This window comes from Lepidochelys kempii, chromosome 6, assembly GCF_965140285.1.
Source record: "Lepidochelys kempii isolate rLepKem1 chromosome 6, rLepKem1.hap1, whole genome shotgun sequence".
In the NCBI taxonomy this organism is placed as follows: Eukaryota; Metazoa; Chordata; order Testudines; family Cheloniidae; genus Lepidochelys; species Lepidochelys kempii.
This window is the reverse complement of record NC_136385.1, coordinates 6786683-6804257: the sequence shown is the minus strand read 5'-3', so window position 1 is coordinate 6804257 and position 17575 is coordinate 6786683. Positions and strand designations below refer to the sequence as shown.

Sequence of the window (17575 nt, the reverse complement as noted above, 5' to 3'; positions counted from 1 at the left end):
TCAAGAACTGGTTAGGAGTTTATTCGTTACTTTCCTCAGGGAATCCTTCACTTCCGTGTTCCTCAGGCTATAGATGAGGGGGTTCAACATGGGGATCACCAGTGTGTAAAACACTGAGGTTATTTTGTCCATGTCCATGGAATACCTGGAGGTGGGACGTAAATACATGAAGAGTTGGGTGCCATAAAATATTACCACTGCAGTCAAGTGGAAAGTGCAGGTGGAGAAGGCTTTTTGCTGGCCCTCGGCAGAGCGGATCTGCAGGATGGTGGAGATGATATAGACATAGGAGAGAAAGACAGTCACAAAGCTGCTCACTAGAATACAGCCAATGAAGGCAAACACCACAATCTCATTGATGCAGGTGCCAGAACAGGAGAGCGCCAACAGTGGGGGGATGTCACAGAAGAAATGACTGATAATGTTGGAGCTGCAGAATGACAGCCGAAATGTACAACACGTGTGTATCATTGAATCCACCACCCCCACAGCGCACACCCCAGCCACCAGCTGCTTACAAAGCTGCCTGGACATAGTGACCGTATAGAGCAGCGGGTTACAGATGGCCACATAACGGTCATACGCCATCACAGCCAGCAAGAGGCACTCAGCATCTACAAAAGAGACAAAGAGATACATTTGCACAGCGCAGGCAGTGTAAGAAATGCTTTTCCTCTCGGCAAAGAAATTCAGCAGCATCTTAGGGGAAATTGTTGAGGAATAGCAGAGGTCACAGAAAGACAAATTCCTGAGGAAAAAGTACATGGGTGTGTGGAGTTGGGGATCAATCCTGATTAACAAGATCATCCCCCCATTCCCCACCAGGGTGATACCATAAATCAGTAGGAACACCATAAACAGGGGGACCTGCAGCTCCAGACGATCTGTCAATCCTGAGAGAATGAACTCAGTCACCTCTGAGTGATTTCCCTCTTCCATCTCCTCTGCACAGAGATCAGGCTGCTACAGAGATGTGGGCAGGTGGATGGTGCAGAAAACCTGTCCCTTCTCTGTAATGAAGTAAGTGATGATAAATGGAGACCAGTTTCTTAATGGACATCAGTACCCACTCCAGGAAGCCAGATGTTCACAGCTGGTCATTCCAGGTGTTTGATAAAATTCAGACACTGTGCAAACACAATAACACGCAGGTTAATCATGTCCCCCACACAAACACTCCTGTTCACTAATCCAAACAGAAAACAGTGACTTGTAACTCTGCTGGGAAAGAATCAGCCTTAAGGGATTATTCCTTAGCTAAAGAAGGGGTGAATGTAAAGGAGTGTTAATCATTTTACTGTCTTTGGGCAAGGGGAGCTCTGCGGCTTGGCATGTTCATTTAGGGTAAAGTTGCTTCCTGTGCTAATTAAGCTTTTTGGAAAAGCCCTAGCTTCAGTGACTGTGTAATTGCCTATTTGTTTCCAACCAAAGGAGGTCGCTCCTTTTGCTGAAGGGGTCAGAGTTGGGGCTGAGGCTTTTGGTGCTGGAGGTCTGCTGATCCCCTTGGTGTCTGCTTGTTTGTGTGTGTGAGAATAATTCAGGACAATAGCACGTACCTGCTGGGAAGAGAGAGAGAGATATGGGTTGGTGTTTCCTCATCGTCAAAACCTGTAAGTTTGGCACATTCGGGAAGCTTTAAACTAAGATGGGTGATCTGTGGGACATGATTCCTGAAGCAACTGGGAATACCTGAGCTCAGAGAGACAAAACACCTAATTAATACATTCAATGAACCAAAGCCACCCTCGGTGTAATTGGTGCTCTGGGGATTAATTAGAGCGACTCTTTCTTACTTTGTTATTAACTGATGCAATTTCTACCAGAGTTACAGAATATGAGATTTGGGGTATATTTCATCCTGCTGTTTTCAGTGCAAGCTGGGTACTGCATAGAGCTGACCCACAAAGTGTGTTATTTTTTTCTGGAGACCAAAATCTTTTTGCTAAAAACTTAATATTTCAACTCGGAAATACCACGGATGTGCCTCTGATAACACAGAGCACCAATCTCTTCAATGGGCCAGGCTCCCAGTCTATACTACATCCCCCATGATGCATGATGGTCTCTCCTCTTGCTGAACTGCCCTGGAACATCACCAGAGTCCCACAGCCATGGTTTAGGGAGGACGGGAGTTTGGTATTTTTTTGGAAAGCTTAAAATTTCCAGTGAAAAGACAAGGAGTACTTGTGGCACCTTAGAGACTAACAAATTTATTAGAGCATAAGCTTTCCACAGCTACAGCTCACTTCATTGGATGCATCTAATGTGCCACAAGTACTCCTTTTCTTTTTATGGATACAGACTAACATGGCTGCTACTCTGAAACCAGTGACAAGACAATTTCTTGGAAAAAATAGTTAAATGGAAAATCCAATTTGAAATAAAAAAAACTGCTTGAGAAAAATATTCAACCAGCCTTAGCAAGAAATTTGGAATCAAAGGAACTGAAAGTTAGATACAGGTGAAACATCTAAATTGTTTGCAGGTGTAGCTGATATCTTCTCAGTTATTCCTGATTTCAGAGTAACCTCATTGTCCTGGCCCCAGCAGGTGGAATGTAAAACCTGTAAGTCATGTAAGAGGACTGAAGATTATATAGCTATTTATAGGATGCCAATCACCAGAGTATCTTATGCCCTTCTGTTGATAGGTTTCTCCCCAAAGTAGGAAAGGTAGGTTCAGTAATTTGGCTTGATGGAGACCACGTGATGAGCAGAGGAGCTCAGGAGGAGACCACAGCATGCTACAGAGTTGTGCAGTTCACAAAAGTATCCCTCTTGCATGCATATTATCTACACACAGAGCTCGGCTTTAAGATGCTAAATACATCTACGAGTTAACTAAAAGTAGTCTTGCTGTCATCATAAATATTAATATCTTTGATACGGTATGTCAAAGTTCCTTCCCCACTTTGTACTCTAGCCTACAAATGTGGGGACCTGCATGAAACCTCCCTAAGCTTACTTTTACCAGCTTAGGTGAAAACTTCCCCAAGGTACAAACTATTTTACCCCTTGCCCTTGATTTTCCACTGCCACCACCAAACATTTCTCTGGGTTCCTGAGAAATACGTAGTTTGGAAATGTCTTTCCCCAAAAAAATTCTCTCAACCCTTGCACCTCACTTCCTGGGGAAGGTTTGGTAAAAATCCTCACCAATTTGCATAGGTGAACACAGACCCAAGCCCTTGGATCTTAGAATAATGAAAAAAACATTCAGTTCTTGAAAAGAAACATTTTAATAGAAGAAACAGTAAAAAGAAAAAGATCATCTCTGTAAGATAAGGATGGTAAATACCTTACAGGGTAATTAGATTCAAAACATAGAGAATCCCTCTAGGCAAAACCTTAGGTTACAAAAAGACACACAGAGAGGAATAGTCATTCTATTCAGCACAATTTATTTTCTCAGCCATTTAAAAAAATCATAATCTAACACATATCTAGCTAGATTACTTAATCTGGCCAAGAGGGATTTAAAGGTGGTTAGCCTTCCGTTTATATTTATGACAAGGTATGTGAAGTTATAAGATTATACTGTGTCGTGTTATTAATACATGTTCCAAACTGAGGCTTGCTGTCATCGTAAATGTTAATATAAATGTTAATCTTTATATTTATGGCACGCTAGGGTGAAACGCTGGCTGGGATTTCTTTCTGGAGCTCTAGGAAAAACAGAATTAACACATGCACCTCTAAATATACTACCAAGTATATAAAGACTAACAATATTTTCCACATCTCAAGGACGATTTTAACTAGTTGATTCTGGGAAACTTTCATGGGAGAGTGCATCAGCCACTTTGTTAGAAGCTCCTGAGATGAGTTGGATGTCAAAATCAAAATCTTGGAGAGCTAAACTCCACCAAATAAGTTTTTTTGTTATTTCCCGTGGCGGTATGAAGCGACCGTAGCGCAGCATAGTCGGTTTGCAGGTGGAAACACCGTCCCCAAACATATGGGCGTAGCTTTTCCAGAGCATAGACAATGACATAACATTCTATTTCACTGACTGACCAGTTGCTTTCCCTCTCAGACAGCTTTTTGCTGAGAAACACTACAGGGTGGAATTCTTGATCAGGTCCTTTCTGCATTAAAACTGCTCCCACACCATGCTCGGACGCATCTGTGGTTACTAGGAATGGTTTGTCAAAGTCTGGGGCCCTGAGTACAGGGTCAGACGTGAGTGTTGCTTTAAACTGGTTAAAGGCCTTCTGACTCTCTTCGGTCCACTGAACAGCATTTGGCTGTTTCTTTTTGGTTAGGTCTGTCAGTGGGGCAGCGATTTGGCTGTATTGTGGTACAAATCGTCTGTAATAACCAGCCAAGCCTAAGAAGGATTGAACCTGTTTCTTTGACTTTGGGACAGGCCACTTTTGGATAGCATCCACTTTGGCCTGTAGGGGGTTGATAGTTCCTTGACCAACCTGGTGTCCAAGGTAAGTCACTCTGTTTAGGCCTATTTGACACTTCTTAGCTTTAACAGTTAGTCCTCCCTCCCTTATGCACTTGAAGACTTTTTGTAGATGTTCCAGGTGTTCTACCCAGGAATCCAGAATCTCGCCTTGGATTTAAACAGTTCATGCTTGTTCATGTGTTCTTTAGGCATTTCAGCCGCCACCTTAGCTAAGGGTCCACTGAGCTGCGGCCTCAGCTCTACCATGTATTGGTCGGTAGAGATGCTGTACCCAAGGCAGACCCTTTCAAAGTTTTCTAAGAAGGCCTCATTATCATCACATGCCTTGTAGTTGGGGAACTTTCTGGGATGGTAAGTGGTACCTGGAGAAGGATTGATAGGGTTTGTTGGTATATTCTGGTGAGCCTTTACCTTCACCATCTCCAGTTCATGCTTCATTTCTTTGTCCCTTGCCTCCATCTCTTTGTCCCTTGCCTCCATTTCCCTCCTGTGGGCAGCCTCCTGTACATCATTCTCCATTCACATGACTTCTATCTGTCTTTCATGTTCCTTTTGTTTTTCATCAGCCTTAAATCTGGCTAATTCCAGCTTTTGCTGAGCCATGGAGTGTGGCATCCTAACCTCTCTGTTTTTAACTAACTTTACCCCCGAGGTTTAGAAATAAAACAAACAAAACTTGGCTTGTAAAATTTTGTTGTTCTCAAATACAATACCTATTCTCTGATAGTGATTGTCAGCCTAGAGAAAAAGACTATTCCCTTGTGTCTCTGCTCTGGCCCCAAATCAAAGCAAAAAAATCTCCAGCTACTTGGAAACCTGCTTTCTAGCAGCCCAAAAGAAAAAAAAATCCTTTTCAAATCTGTGCTCCTTGTAAAAAAAAAAAATCCTAAAAAAACCCCAAAACCCTACCACTTTTGTCTCCAGGCAAATGGGTAGAACACCCCCCTATTTACTTTTATGGGGAAAAAAACCTCAGGTTTGTGAAGACTTTGAATTTCCCTGCAGGAGGTTAAATACTCTGCCTCCAGGCAAAGAAAACCTGTTGTTCACAAAGATAATCCCCTTTTGTCTCTGCTCTGGCCCCAAAGCAAAGCAAAAAGCATCCAACTATTTCCAGTTGGAAATCTGCTTTCTAGCAGCCCAACGGAAAACAAATATTTCCTTTTAAAATCTGTGTTTCTGGTTCAAAAAATCTCAGATTGATCTCAAAATGATTTCAAATTCATCCCACCGTTCTGCCATCATGTGAAGGTTCCTTCCCCACTTTGAACTCTAGCCTACAAATGTGGGGACCTGCATGAAAACCCCCTAAGCTTACTTTTACCAGCTTAGGTGAAAATTTCCCCAGGGTACCAACTATTTTACCCTTTTTTCCCTTGGTCTTCCATTGCCACCACCAAACATTTATCTGGGTTCCTGAGAAATACGTAGTTTGGAAACGTCTTTCCCCCCAAAAATCCTCGCAACCCTTGCACCCCACTTCCTGGGGAAGGTTTGGTAAAAATCCTCACCAATTTGCATAGGTGAACACAGACCCAAGCCCTTGGATCTTAGAACAATGAAAAAAACATTCAGTTCTTGAAAAGAAACATTTTAACAGATGAAACAGTAAAAAGGAAAGGATCACCTCTGTAAGATCAGGATGGTAAATACCTTACAGGGTAATTAGATTCAAAACATAGAGAATCCCTCGAGGCAAAACCTTAGGTTACAAAAAGACACACAGAGAGGAATAGTCATTCTATTCAGCACAACTTATTTGCTCAGCCATTGAAAGAAATCATTATCAAAAACATACCTAGCTAGATTACTTACTAAGTTCTAAGACTCCATTCCTGTTCTGTCCCAGGCAAAAGCCTCACCCAGACAGACACAGACCCCTTTGATGTTCTCCCTCTTCCCAGCTTTTGAAAGGAGCTTGTCTCCTCATTGGTCATTTTGGTCAGATGCCAGTGAGGTTATCCTAGCTTCTTAACCCTTTACAGGTGGGAGGATTTTTCCTCTGACCAGGAGGGATTTTCAAGGTGTGTACCCTTCCCTTTATATTTATGACAACTTCTTAATTAACCCAGAGTATGTATTAATACCTTTCGGGGGGTGGGGGGGATATAGCTGTGCTTATCTCTCTATCAGTGTTATAGAGGGTGAACAAATCATGAGTTTCCTCTGTATAAGCTTTATACAGAGTAAAACGGATTTATTTCAGGTTTGGACCCCATTGGGAGCTGGGCATCTGAGTGTTAGAGTCAGGAACACTTCTTTAGGTGAGCCTTGGGCAGGGCAAGGGACACACATCTGCATACACGTGACATTCAGCTCCACTGTACCCCCCACCACATATACACATATGGAGTGCAATGTCACACAGAGCTTTGCCCAGCACTGGACAGAAGGGGGAATTGAACCCAAATCTCCCACCTCACAGGTGAATACCCCAACTCTTGGGCTAAGAATTACAACGGGAAGGACCTTCACCGCCTCCTGCTGTGGCTGTGTTGCAATCGGCCGAAACTCAAACAGCTTAATGGGACTAAATCGGGGGGCCCAGGTAATCTTCATCCAAGAATATTAACGGAATTGGCACATGAAATTGCAAGCCTATTAGCAAGAATTTTTAATGAATCTGTAAACTCAGGGACTGTATCATATGATTGGAGAATTGCTATCATAGTTCCTATTTTTAAGAAAGGAAAAAAAAGTGATCCGGGTAACTACAGGCCTGTTAGTTTGACATCTGTAGTATGCAAGGTCTTGGGAAAAAAATTGAAGGAGAAAGTAGTTAAGGACATTGAGGTCAATGGTAAATGGGACAAAATACAACATGGTTTTTCACAAGGTAGATCATGCCAAACCAACCTGGTCTCCTTCTTTGAGAAAGTAACAGATGTTTTAGACAAAGGAAACACAGTGGATCAAATTTACCTAGATTTCAGTAATTAATTAACTTAATTAATTAATTAATTAATTAAATTAAGTAAGTAATTAAAACACCTAATTAATCCATTCAGTGAACCAAAGCCACCTTGGTGTAATTGGTGCCCTGGGGATTAATTTGTCCCACTTCTTCCTACTGTGTTATAAAATGATGCAATTACTACCAGAGTTACAGAGTTTCAGGTTAGGGGTATATTTCATCCTGCTGTTTTCAGTGCAAGCCGAGTACTGTGTAGAGCTGATCCACAAAGGGTATTTCTTCTGGAGACCAAAATCTTTTCACTAAAATATTTTGACTCAGATATAGCATGGGGGTGCCTCAGACACCACACACCACCAATCTCTTCCATAGGCCAGGCTCCCATGCTGTACTACATCCCCCATGATGCATGATGGTCTCTCCTCTTGTTGAACTGCCCTGGAACATCACCAAAGTCCCACAGCCATGGTTTAGGGAGGAGGGAAGTTTGGCTTTTTTGATGGAAAGCTCATAATTTCCATGGAAAAAAAATAATTTCATGCAAAAAGTAGTTGAACTGAAAATCCAATTTCCCATCAAAAAAGACTTCTCAAGAAAAATTTTCAACCAGCCTTAGCAACACATTTGGAATCAAAGGAACTGAAAGTTAGATACAAGTGAAACGTACTAATTATTGGCATCCATAGCTGATATCTTCACAAGCATTCCTGGTTTCAGAATCACCTCATTGTCCTGGCACTCCAAATTATCTAGCTATTTATAGGATGCCAATCACCAGAGTATCTTATGCCCTTCTGTTGATAGGTTTCTCCCCAAAGTAGGAAAGGTAGGTTCACTCATTTTGCTTGATGGAGACCACATGATGACCAGAGGAGCTCAGGAGGAGACCACAGCATGCTACAGAGTTCTGCAGTTCACAAAACTATCCCTATTGCATGCATATTATCTGCACACAGAGCTCAGCTGTAAGATGCTAAATACGTCTACGAGTTAACTAAAACTAGTCTTGCTGTCATTGTAAATGTTAATATTTTTGATAATGTTTATGAAGTTAGAAGATTACATTGTGTCGTGTTATTAATACATGTTCCAAACTGAGGCTGGCAAACCTCTCTGTCGTAAACAAAGAAATGTGTGTTCTACTTAATTTTGTTTCTAAACAGTGTGGTGGGAAATTAACCACGTGTTGTGTTTGGACCAGAACAAACCTGAGGCTCCTTTCTTCATGCATGCGCATACAGGGAGAGTCAGCTGGAGCTGCCCTGGCGTAAACAGAAATACAGAAGCTTATATTGCTGAAAACCACAATTTGTTAAACCACTTCCTTCAACAGCATTTCCCTTATTTGGCATGTAGTACAAGCTTTAACTGTAGCTTTGCCATACATGGAGTTTAGCAAAACAAGCTTTTCCTGTTATTGACTGGTGTTTCCTTTGCGCTTAACATTTTTTTTTAACTTTTAGCTGTTACGGTTACATTTCTTAAGCTGTGCTTTTACAATTGCCCCTTAATGGAATTTTCCTCACTCTCTTCTTATGCTTCATATGCACAGTTAGTTTGACCAAAGTTTTTGGCCTATTACTTTAGGCCTACTAGATGTTCCTTCACATTCCCCCATTTTGTGCCTTTTTGGCACCAAATTGGGCCTATACTTCTATATCCATGAGCTTGTTAATTTTCTCCTTTTCGTCCTCCTGTTCTTCTGCCCAAACTGTGTCACACATTTCATTTACAATCATTAGTGCCACCTGCTTCCTTGCGCTGAGGTTGGCATGTCTAGGGCTGGATCGGCAATGATAAATACATTTCTTACAGCAACAAGAACATAACCCTATGCTAAACAGCGGTAAAAGCAACAACATTCCCATGGGGATAATATGATGTGGTTGGGATTGTTGTATAGCTTTAGCCACAAAACACAATACATTAGTCTGGGTACACAAAGTAGACATTCTATCGGCAGTATTAAAGGCATTCTTTTTGGCTTGCTATATATTTTGGAGCATGTGAATTTGTCCCTGTAATTTGGAAATTTTCTGAAACTCTGGTAGGATTGAAAGCAAATTTTGGAATCGGTCAGGTACTAAAGCAGTCCAGTTAAAGGGTATCTGGAACCGAAGGGGCTAATTGCAGAGTTTTATCTGCAGGCCAATGAATGATATGATTGCCTGCAGCTGTGGTGAGATTAAAATGTACATCATTCAAGGTGGTGGTTTCAAGATGGACAAAACTATTATTAGTTTGGAAAAGTAGGCGTCCTGTCAGGGTAGTCCCGTGTCCCATACCTTTCCAACAAATGTTGTCATGAACAGTGACAACTTCTCCTGGTTTTAGTTTACATACACACTGAAGTTGAGGGGGCTCTAATGGCCAGAGTGTCCATTAGCTTCCAATCCCTACCCAAATCTCGGGCGTTATTCCAGAAGCACTGACTACAAATCGGTTGGGCATACCTAATTTTTTAGGACATACCAAATCAGGTAGTTCAACTTCCCAAATGTCTCTGTGAATTAGCTAATCCCACATGCATCCTCCCCATGGACCTGGCAGGATTCAGCAGGTGGGAGCCCATACCCCTCGGAGTGGCCCGTATGCTTGGAAGGAGCACTGTGAATGCTTGCATCTCCATTCAGAAAATCTCCAAGTATGTCTCCACGGCCACAGATTACATGGAACTCCGGAGGTATTTGTAAGGGCAGTAGGCCATGCCTGATGTTCAAGATCCTTCTGAATGGCCTTAAGCTGGTCATTCAGAAAATTCTGAACCTCCGAACAAGCCACATCCCACTGCAATGCCTTTCCAGCATTGGTGATACCTAATACCATTTCTGTTAACAGCTTTTGGGTCATTGAACTAAGGGTGGATATAACGTATAATTCACTAACACCAGCCGGAACCTGGGCTAGCTCTGCTCCAGTAATAAGGTCCGTGGCTTTTTCCAGCTGTCCCAATTTTTCCTCATGTTGCTGACTTTTATGGATATTTCAGATTGCAGTTACACAATTTGCACCATCCCAGAGGTGGCCAGCCAAGTCCCTCTTCTTTCTAGCGGAAACCCAGGTGCGTGCTTTGCTGTGCCAACCGAATGGCAGCTCCTTTTGAACAATTAGGATATATAGAGGTAATCTGAAAAGTAGATAAGGGTGGTGTAAATTTTACAGTCCCTAGTGTAGCATGAAATACAGTCCATCGGTGTCCCAACACACTGACACATCTCTCCCTTGTGAAGTATTAGACCACATCTGCTGGCTAAACACCTTCCCCAAAAGGCTGAGAGGCATCACATCAATGGCCTAGAATGGGATATATTACAATAGGGCACAGGCCAATGGTTGGTTACTGGGACATTTTCAGTACCAGTAATCTTTTCAGCAGCAGAACAAACTTTCTGGGTATCTGTTTGATTATTTACCAGTTGGGTGATTAAATAACAGTAAGGGCCTTTTTCTATCTATTATGCTACAAACTCCAGGAATGGCCATCATCTTTGTCCAGCTATGAGCCCCATTAATTTTAATTTCTGACTTCTGGGGCTCAGTTGCAGTGATATCATATATTTCTATATCCACCAACCCATCTGTTCTCCACTCAATCATTCTCTCATATGAATGGTCCTGAACCTTAAAAAATAATTTCTCCAAGCAAAATTTCCATAAATCACTGAAATGCGAAGGTTTTGGCCATTGGGTTTCATTTGAATATAGGGTATCATCTATATTTGGGTAGGTTGTGGGGATGGTGGTTAGGTTAATGGAGGAAGGGATGGTGGGGTTAATGGTTATGGTAGCAAGGCATTTTGGATATCCATTGTCTGGGAGCCAATTAGGGAGGACAGTCCATCCCCAGGTTACTTGCCCAATGGTGCATTTTGCCACCCCCAGAAGAAACCCCAAATACCAAGTCGTGCCCCATTCCCAAGCAAAGTGTCCACAACTCCATCCTTTCCAGTAAACAATACCTTGTCTTTTCCACCATGTCCAATTCTTAATGTCTTTTGTAGTCAGGAATCCCTGGACTTTAGTGGTTTCAGCAGAGCGAGTGTTCCTTCTTCTTTCTTGGGACAGCCGTGCTTTGGCATTTTGCAGGGGAGAGGTTACTAGCATGTCACCCTGTAATGGTTTGGTTCTTTGAGCAAAGTCCAAATGCACAGTAGTTTTGTCAGTGGATAAGGGAGAGGGTACTGGCTTTTCACTTTGTCCTTCACTCCTGCTGTACAGAAGGAGCAACAACGCCAGAAGGAAAGCCATTACAGTGAGAAACATGGGCAGATAGTCAATTCTTGGCACTTCACTGAGGTGTTGATTATTAACAGGACTCAATAAGGGTCTTTCAGCATGGGTTCAGGGCAGTTCCTTGCTGATGGACCTCTATATAGCTCCTGGAAACTCCTGGTTTCAGCGAGTGGCAGGGCTGCTGTATATAAACAGACCTGTCATAAATATAAAGGGAAGGGTAAACCCCTTTGAAATCCCTCCTGGCCAGGGGAAAGCTCCTCTCACCTGTAAAGGGTTAAGAAGCTAAAGGTAACCTCGCTGGCACCTGACCAAAATGACCAATGAGGAGACAAGATACTTTCAAAAGCTGGGAGGAGGGAGAGAAACAAAGGGTCTGTGTCTGTCTGTATGCTGGTCTTTACCGGGGATAGAACAGGAATGGAGTCTTAGAACTTTTAGTAAGTAATCTAGCTAGGTATGTGTTAGATTATGATTTCTTTAAATGACTGAGAAAAGAATTGTGCTGAATAGAATAACTATTTCTGTCTGTGTATCTTTTTTGTAACTTAAAGTTTTGCCTAGAGGGGTTCTCTATGTTTTGGAATCTAATTACCCTGTAAGATATCTACCATCCTGATTTTACAGGGGGGATTTCTTTATTTCTATTTACTTCTATTTTTTATTAAAAGTCTTCTTGTAAAAAACTGAATGCTTTTTCATTGTTCTCAGATCCAAGGGTTTGGGTCTGTGGTCACCTATGCAAATTGGTGAGGCTTTTTATCCAACATTTCCCAGGAAAGGGGGGATGCAAGTGTTGGGAGGATTGTTCATTGTTCTTAAGATCCAAGGGTCTGGGTCTGTAGTCACCTAGGCAAATTGGTGAGGCTTTTTACCAAACCTTGTCCAGGAAGTGGGGTGCAAGGTTTTGGGAAGTATTTTGGGGGGAAGGACGCGTCCAAACAGCTCTTCCCCAGTAACCAGTATTAGTTTGGTGGTGGTAGCGGCCAGTCCAAGGACAACGGGTGGAATATTTTGTACCTTGGGGAAGTTTTGACCTAAGCTGGTAAAGATAAGCTTAGGAGGTTTTTCATGCAGGTCCCCACATCTGTACCCTAGAGTTCAGAGTGGGGGAGGAAGGGTCTTTCAGCATGGGTTCAGGGCAGTTCCTTGCTGATGGACCTCTATATAGCTCCTGGAAACTCCTGGTTTCAGCGAGTGGCAGGGCTGCTGTATATAAACAGACCTAACACATTTTGTTAGTGCCTGACAATAATTAAGCATTGTGTCATCCATTAAATGACTGTCCATCTGAGCCAGGGCCAGTGGGGGCACAGCCAGTAGTCACATCGGGTGCCCTGTTAGAATTTCACGAGGGCTAAGTCCAGTCTTTCCGTTGGGAGTGGCCCTCATATTCATTAATGCTAATGGGAGGGCATTTGGCCACTTTAAATTTGTTTTAGCACAGATCTTGGCCAGTTTATTTTTCAGAATCCCATTTTGACATTTTTCTGTCCCAGCAGACTGCGAGTGGTGGGGGCAGTGGAGATTGTGTTGGATCTGTAAAGCTACACATAACTTCTTATAATTTGTTCAATAACATTAGGTCCACTATCACTGTTGCTACTCACAGGTATGCCAAATTGTGGTACAAAATCCTTAAACAAAGTTTTACAACAGTTTTGGTCTCTGCCTTTTTATAGGGAAAGGCCTCAACCCAGTTGTAAAATACATGAACTAAAACTAACATACTTAAAATTACAACATTTAGACATTTAAATAAAATCCATTTGAATATTTACAAAAGGTCACCAGGAAGGGGGATGTGCTGCCTGCCTAACCTGGACAGCTTTAACAATACTATGTTCCTGACAGATTACACACTGTTGGCAGTATTGCTTAAAATATTCTTTTTTTACAAATACCCTTGCTGATTGCAGGCAAAACTGAGGAATTACTCCCTATATTTTCCTGTATTTGTTTTATAGGCAAGTTACCAAAACAGATTTAAAATCTTTTTTCCATTTTTCTGGCTTTGACTGTCCTGCTACAACCACAACTTTGGTCTTTATTTAAAAACATTTTAAATCTTGTAAAGCATTAAGTCACCTAAAGGATTAAATGCTAAATACAACACTAGTTTCTTTTGTCTGGCAAAATTATTTTTTGGTTTTACAATTTGAAAACAACACCAATTTATCTTAAACTTATAAAACAAAGATTGTACACACCAGGAGTGTTTTTTTTAGCTAATTTGCCTAAACTTGTTCACAGTTAAATGATTTCACTTAAGTAACCTTTTCCTGGATTATTTACAGAAATTCTTCCAGAGAAATGTGCCCTTTCTTCAAAGGAATGGCTTCAGAGAAACCAAGAATTTTCTTTTTATAACACCTTCTTTTAACATTCGTACAAAGTTTCACTGCTTAATTTCCTCCAGTAACTACAGAGCTAACCTCTCACTTTCTTTCTTTTAACTTCCTCTACTGTGGTTGCCTGCTTGTCTGGGCCTGATACTTTATTTTTTCTTCTTGCATTATTTCTTTCCATGGACACAGGCATTGTTTCACGACCAATTTAGCAAGGAGGGTGGGCTTTTTGACTAACCCCCCTTTTATATATTTATACACACATTTATTTCTCATATCTAGATGCATCTTATTTAATAATAACCTTAGTTCTTTATGTCCAGACTTAATACAACCTTTCCCTTATTTGAGGCGGTAACAACCCCTCAGCACTGGTGCTTTGTAGGAAAGGATAATTGCAGGGCTAGGGACAACAAGAAAGGTAGGGAGTACAGCAGTATTAACAGAATGGTAAAATGGGGGAGCTACACTCACTGGCCATAGGAATAATGATTCCTTGCTGAATGCAGGAGGTAAGAACAGGTTGGATTTTCCCTTGGCCTCTTTTGATAGAGGGTACTGCTGCACCTCGGGAAGGGGTCTTGCTGGTGTGGAAGTATAACATTATATAAGGGGACAGGCTGGATACATTGTATATGAGAGGGCATGCCAAAACATGTTACAAAGTATCTGAGGGAGCACACTTAGGAACAGTTAGCTTTTGAATGGAGAAGCAATTAAGATAGAGCCAGCACGTCTAAGAAGCAGGCATCAGAATGGAAGGTGTAAAGGGCAATTAGTTAAGTTAACTGGAAGCTGTTAAAGGAGATTGTTAAGGGTGGCAGGTAATTGAAGATACGTGACTGGTCTCAGGGATCTCGAAGGGTGGTGACTAAAATCTTTTTCTTCTTTTGTCTGTAACTTCTCTGTAACTTGTTCTCCAAAAAACTGTATAAATTAAGAGACACAAGCCCCACTTGGGGGGCTTACTTCTAAATGTATTAGCAGAGCAGCTTTGCTAATAAAACAGAGTGGTCTGATAAATTGTGAGTCTGAGTCAAACTTTGACACTGGGTTTAGGCAAATCTTAATGAGTTGGGCAGACACAGTGCACCCAACCTGATTGGCATGATCTGCTCACAAGGCTTACAAGGAGGGAGAGACCTTAACCAGCAGTTCCTGTTGCAACGAGGAAGGGCTGGGGTTGGTCTTCTCCTGTAAACTTCCAGGACCTCATTGTGAGCAGGATCGGGCATGTCCAGATACACACCATTTGGGGTACAGCAGATTATACAATTTAATTTACACACCAAGTCTTTTCCCAAAAGGTTCACAGGTGAACAAGGGCTTAGGAGGAAAGCATGATGGTCAAGCAAAGGACCAATAGAAATGGACAGAGGTGAAGAGACGGGGTGGGAAATAAGAGTATTGTCCACCCCTACCACTTCTGGATCGATCAGAGCAGTAGGGACATTTCCTGTATCCAGTGGCCCATTTGCTTGCAATAGGAACACGCACCATCACTGGGTCCCTAGGGGAGCTGAACAGTGGGGACTTGGTTTGGCCTTCCTCTTCTCCCCCCACAGTGGGCGGCTATTATGGGGTCCCTGTATGTTCTGGAGCTGGAAGGTCCTGAACATAGTTTTAATGTGGTGGTGAGAGTATTTGGGTTTTATTCAAATTCTTATTTTTACTTAGTTTACAGGTGCTATTTTTTGCTCCAGTCAGGTTCCTTTGGGCAGACAGTGAGAATTTTGTTGAACAGCTTCTACCTGATTTTATTTAACTTTTCCTGCTCATGGCCTGGATTTTGCTTGAGCCAGTGAGCTTCTTCACGAAGGTGACTCAGTGTTTCCCGAGGCATGATCCCTCGTAGAGGCTGGTTTAAATCTGCCCATGTAGGGTTATAACAGTTTATAACCATTTGCAATTCCTCTTTCAATTTAACAGGGTCGTCTGTTATTTTTGGAAATTTTTTAAGTAAGTTATACAATTCCGTAGGAGACTGAGGTGCACTGACATTGGCCAGAAGTGCACTTCTGAGGTGCGCAACCTTGTCAAGGTCGAAACTTTCCCTTTAATTTTAAATGATCCCAATTTTTCCAGAAACTTGCAAGTGAAGTAGTGTGTGCCTTTTGGGAGGACGGTGATCCTTTTTGACTCACTGGCCCACATTTTACCTGGTGAGTGTGGGAATCCCTTTTGGACCCCCTGGCTCCCAGAATCCCTATGGATCTTTCACTCATCCCACTCACACAGGGAAGATTTGTTTCGGGCCTCCACAACTGTCTTACAGCCCCCCTTCAGCAAAGAGCGTCGGCTGGTGCCACATACTCTGTCACTTCAGGCGAGGTGATCAGATCACACAGTGGCTTTTCAAACCTCCTTCAGGCGGGAACCAGAGACAGGGGAGGAAAGAGGCTCCGGAAACAGACTGTCAGAGGACGGAAGGGATGGAATCACACACTCCTAGACACAGACAGGCTCCTTGCCAGTCATGAGCCCACGGCTTCGCAGGGCACTCTGGGCGTCTTCCTGTGACCCACACTGACACCTGTCTACCGACCATCACTTTCACACTGGCACATGGAACCAAGTCTATTCATGACCTGCCCAGGTCTATCCATGACCTGCCCAGCCAAACTCAGTGGCTCTTCCTGGGGAAACCAAACCAGAGTCACCAAGCAGGAAGGGAAACAAAGGAAGTTCAAAAGGTGAGAAAAAAGCAGCAGGGAACATCCTTCTACATACACATTTTGTCTTCTGGTAACCAGGTGGAAATGTTTCTCAAAGGGGGAGTAGGATTCTAAAAAGAAGGTGGAGACATCCCAAGGAGCTGTGCACTCTCTCACGCACTCTCTCTCTCTCTCTCTGTCTCTCTGCCCATTGATTCACTGCATCTGAAGGGATAAAGGAAGCAGCCATTGGACTGGGGGATGGATTGTGACAGAACCTACCTGCTGAAGTGAAGAAACAGATTGACAGAGCCAGAAGAGTACCCAGAAGTTACCTACTACAGGACAGGCCCAACAAAGAAAATAACAGAACGCCAGTAGCCATCCCCTTCAGCCCCCAACTAAAACCTCTCCTACGCATCAGTTGGAGAACACTTCAATCTCTTTGGTCACTCGATTACAGACTGAAAAGTGGCAATTCTTCAACAACAACAACAAAAAAAACTTCAAAAAAAGACTCCAATGAGAGACTGCTGAATTGGGATTAATTTGAAAACTGGATACAATTAACTTAGGCTTGAATAAAGACTGGGAGTGGATGGGTCATTACACAAAGTAAAACTATTTCCCCATGATTATTCCCCCGCCCCCCACTGTTCCTCAGATGTTCTTGTCAACTGCTGGAAATGGCCCACCTTGATTATCACTATAAAAGGCTTCCCCCACTCCACTCTCCTGCTGGTAATAGCTCACCTTACCTGACCACTTTTGTTACAGTGTGTATGGTAACACCCATTGTTTCATGTTCTCTGTGTACATAAATCTCCCCACTGTATTTTCCACTGAATGCATCCGATGAAGTGAGCTGTAGCTCACGAAAGCTTATGCTCAAATAAATGTGTTAGTCTCTAAGGTGCCACAAGTCCTCCTTTTCTTTTTGCGGATACAGACTAACATGGCTGCTACTCTGAAACCTGTCTTAACTCATTGTAAGTAAAGGGAGGAAAAAC

General features: G+C 42.5%; 1 protein-coding gene across 1 annotated transcript; it reads right to left on the bottom strand.

The window, feature by feature from the left end:
* Positions 1 to 939, bottom strand: LOC140913776 (olfactory receptor 8U9). Its single transcript, XM_073350573.2, has one exon. The coding sequence runs from the start codon at positions 937 to 939 to the stop codon at positions 1 to 3; it is 939 nt and encodes a 312-aa protein (XP_073206674.2).
* Positions 940 to 17575: the final 16636 nt, after the last annotated feature.

Coding starts and splice junctions, on each gene's coding strand:
- LOC140913776 (XM_073350573.2), bottom strand. CDS start 939: ATGGAAGAGGGAAATCACTCAGAGGTGACTGAGTTCATTCTCTCAGGA.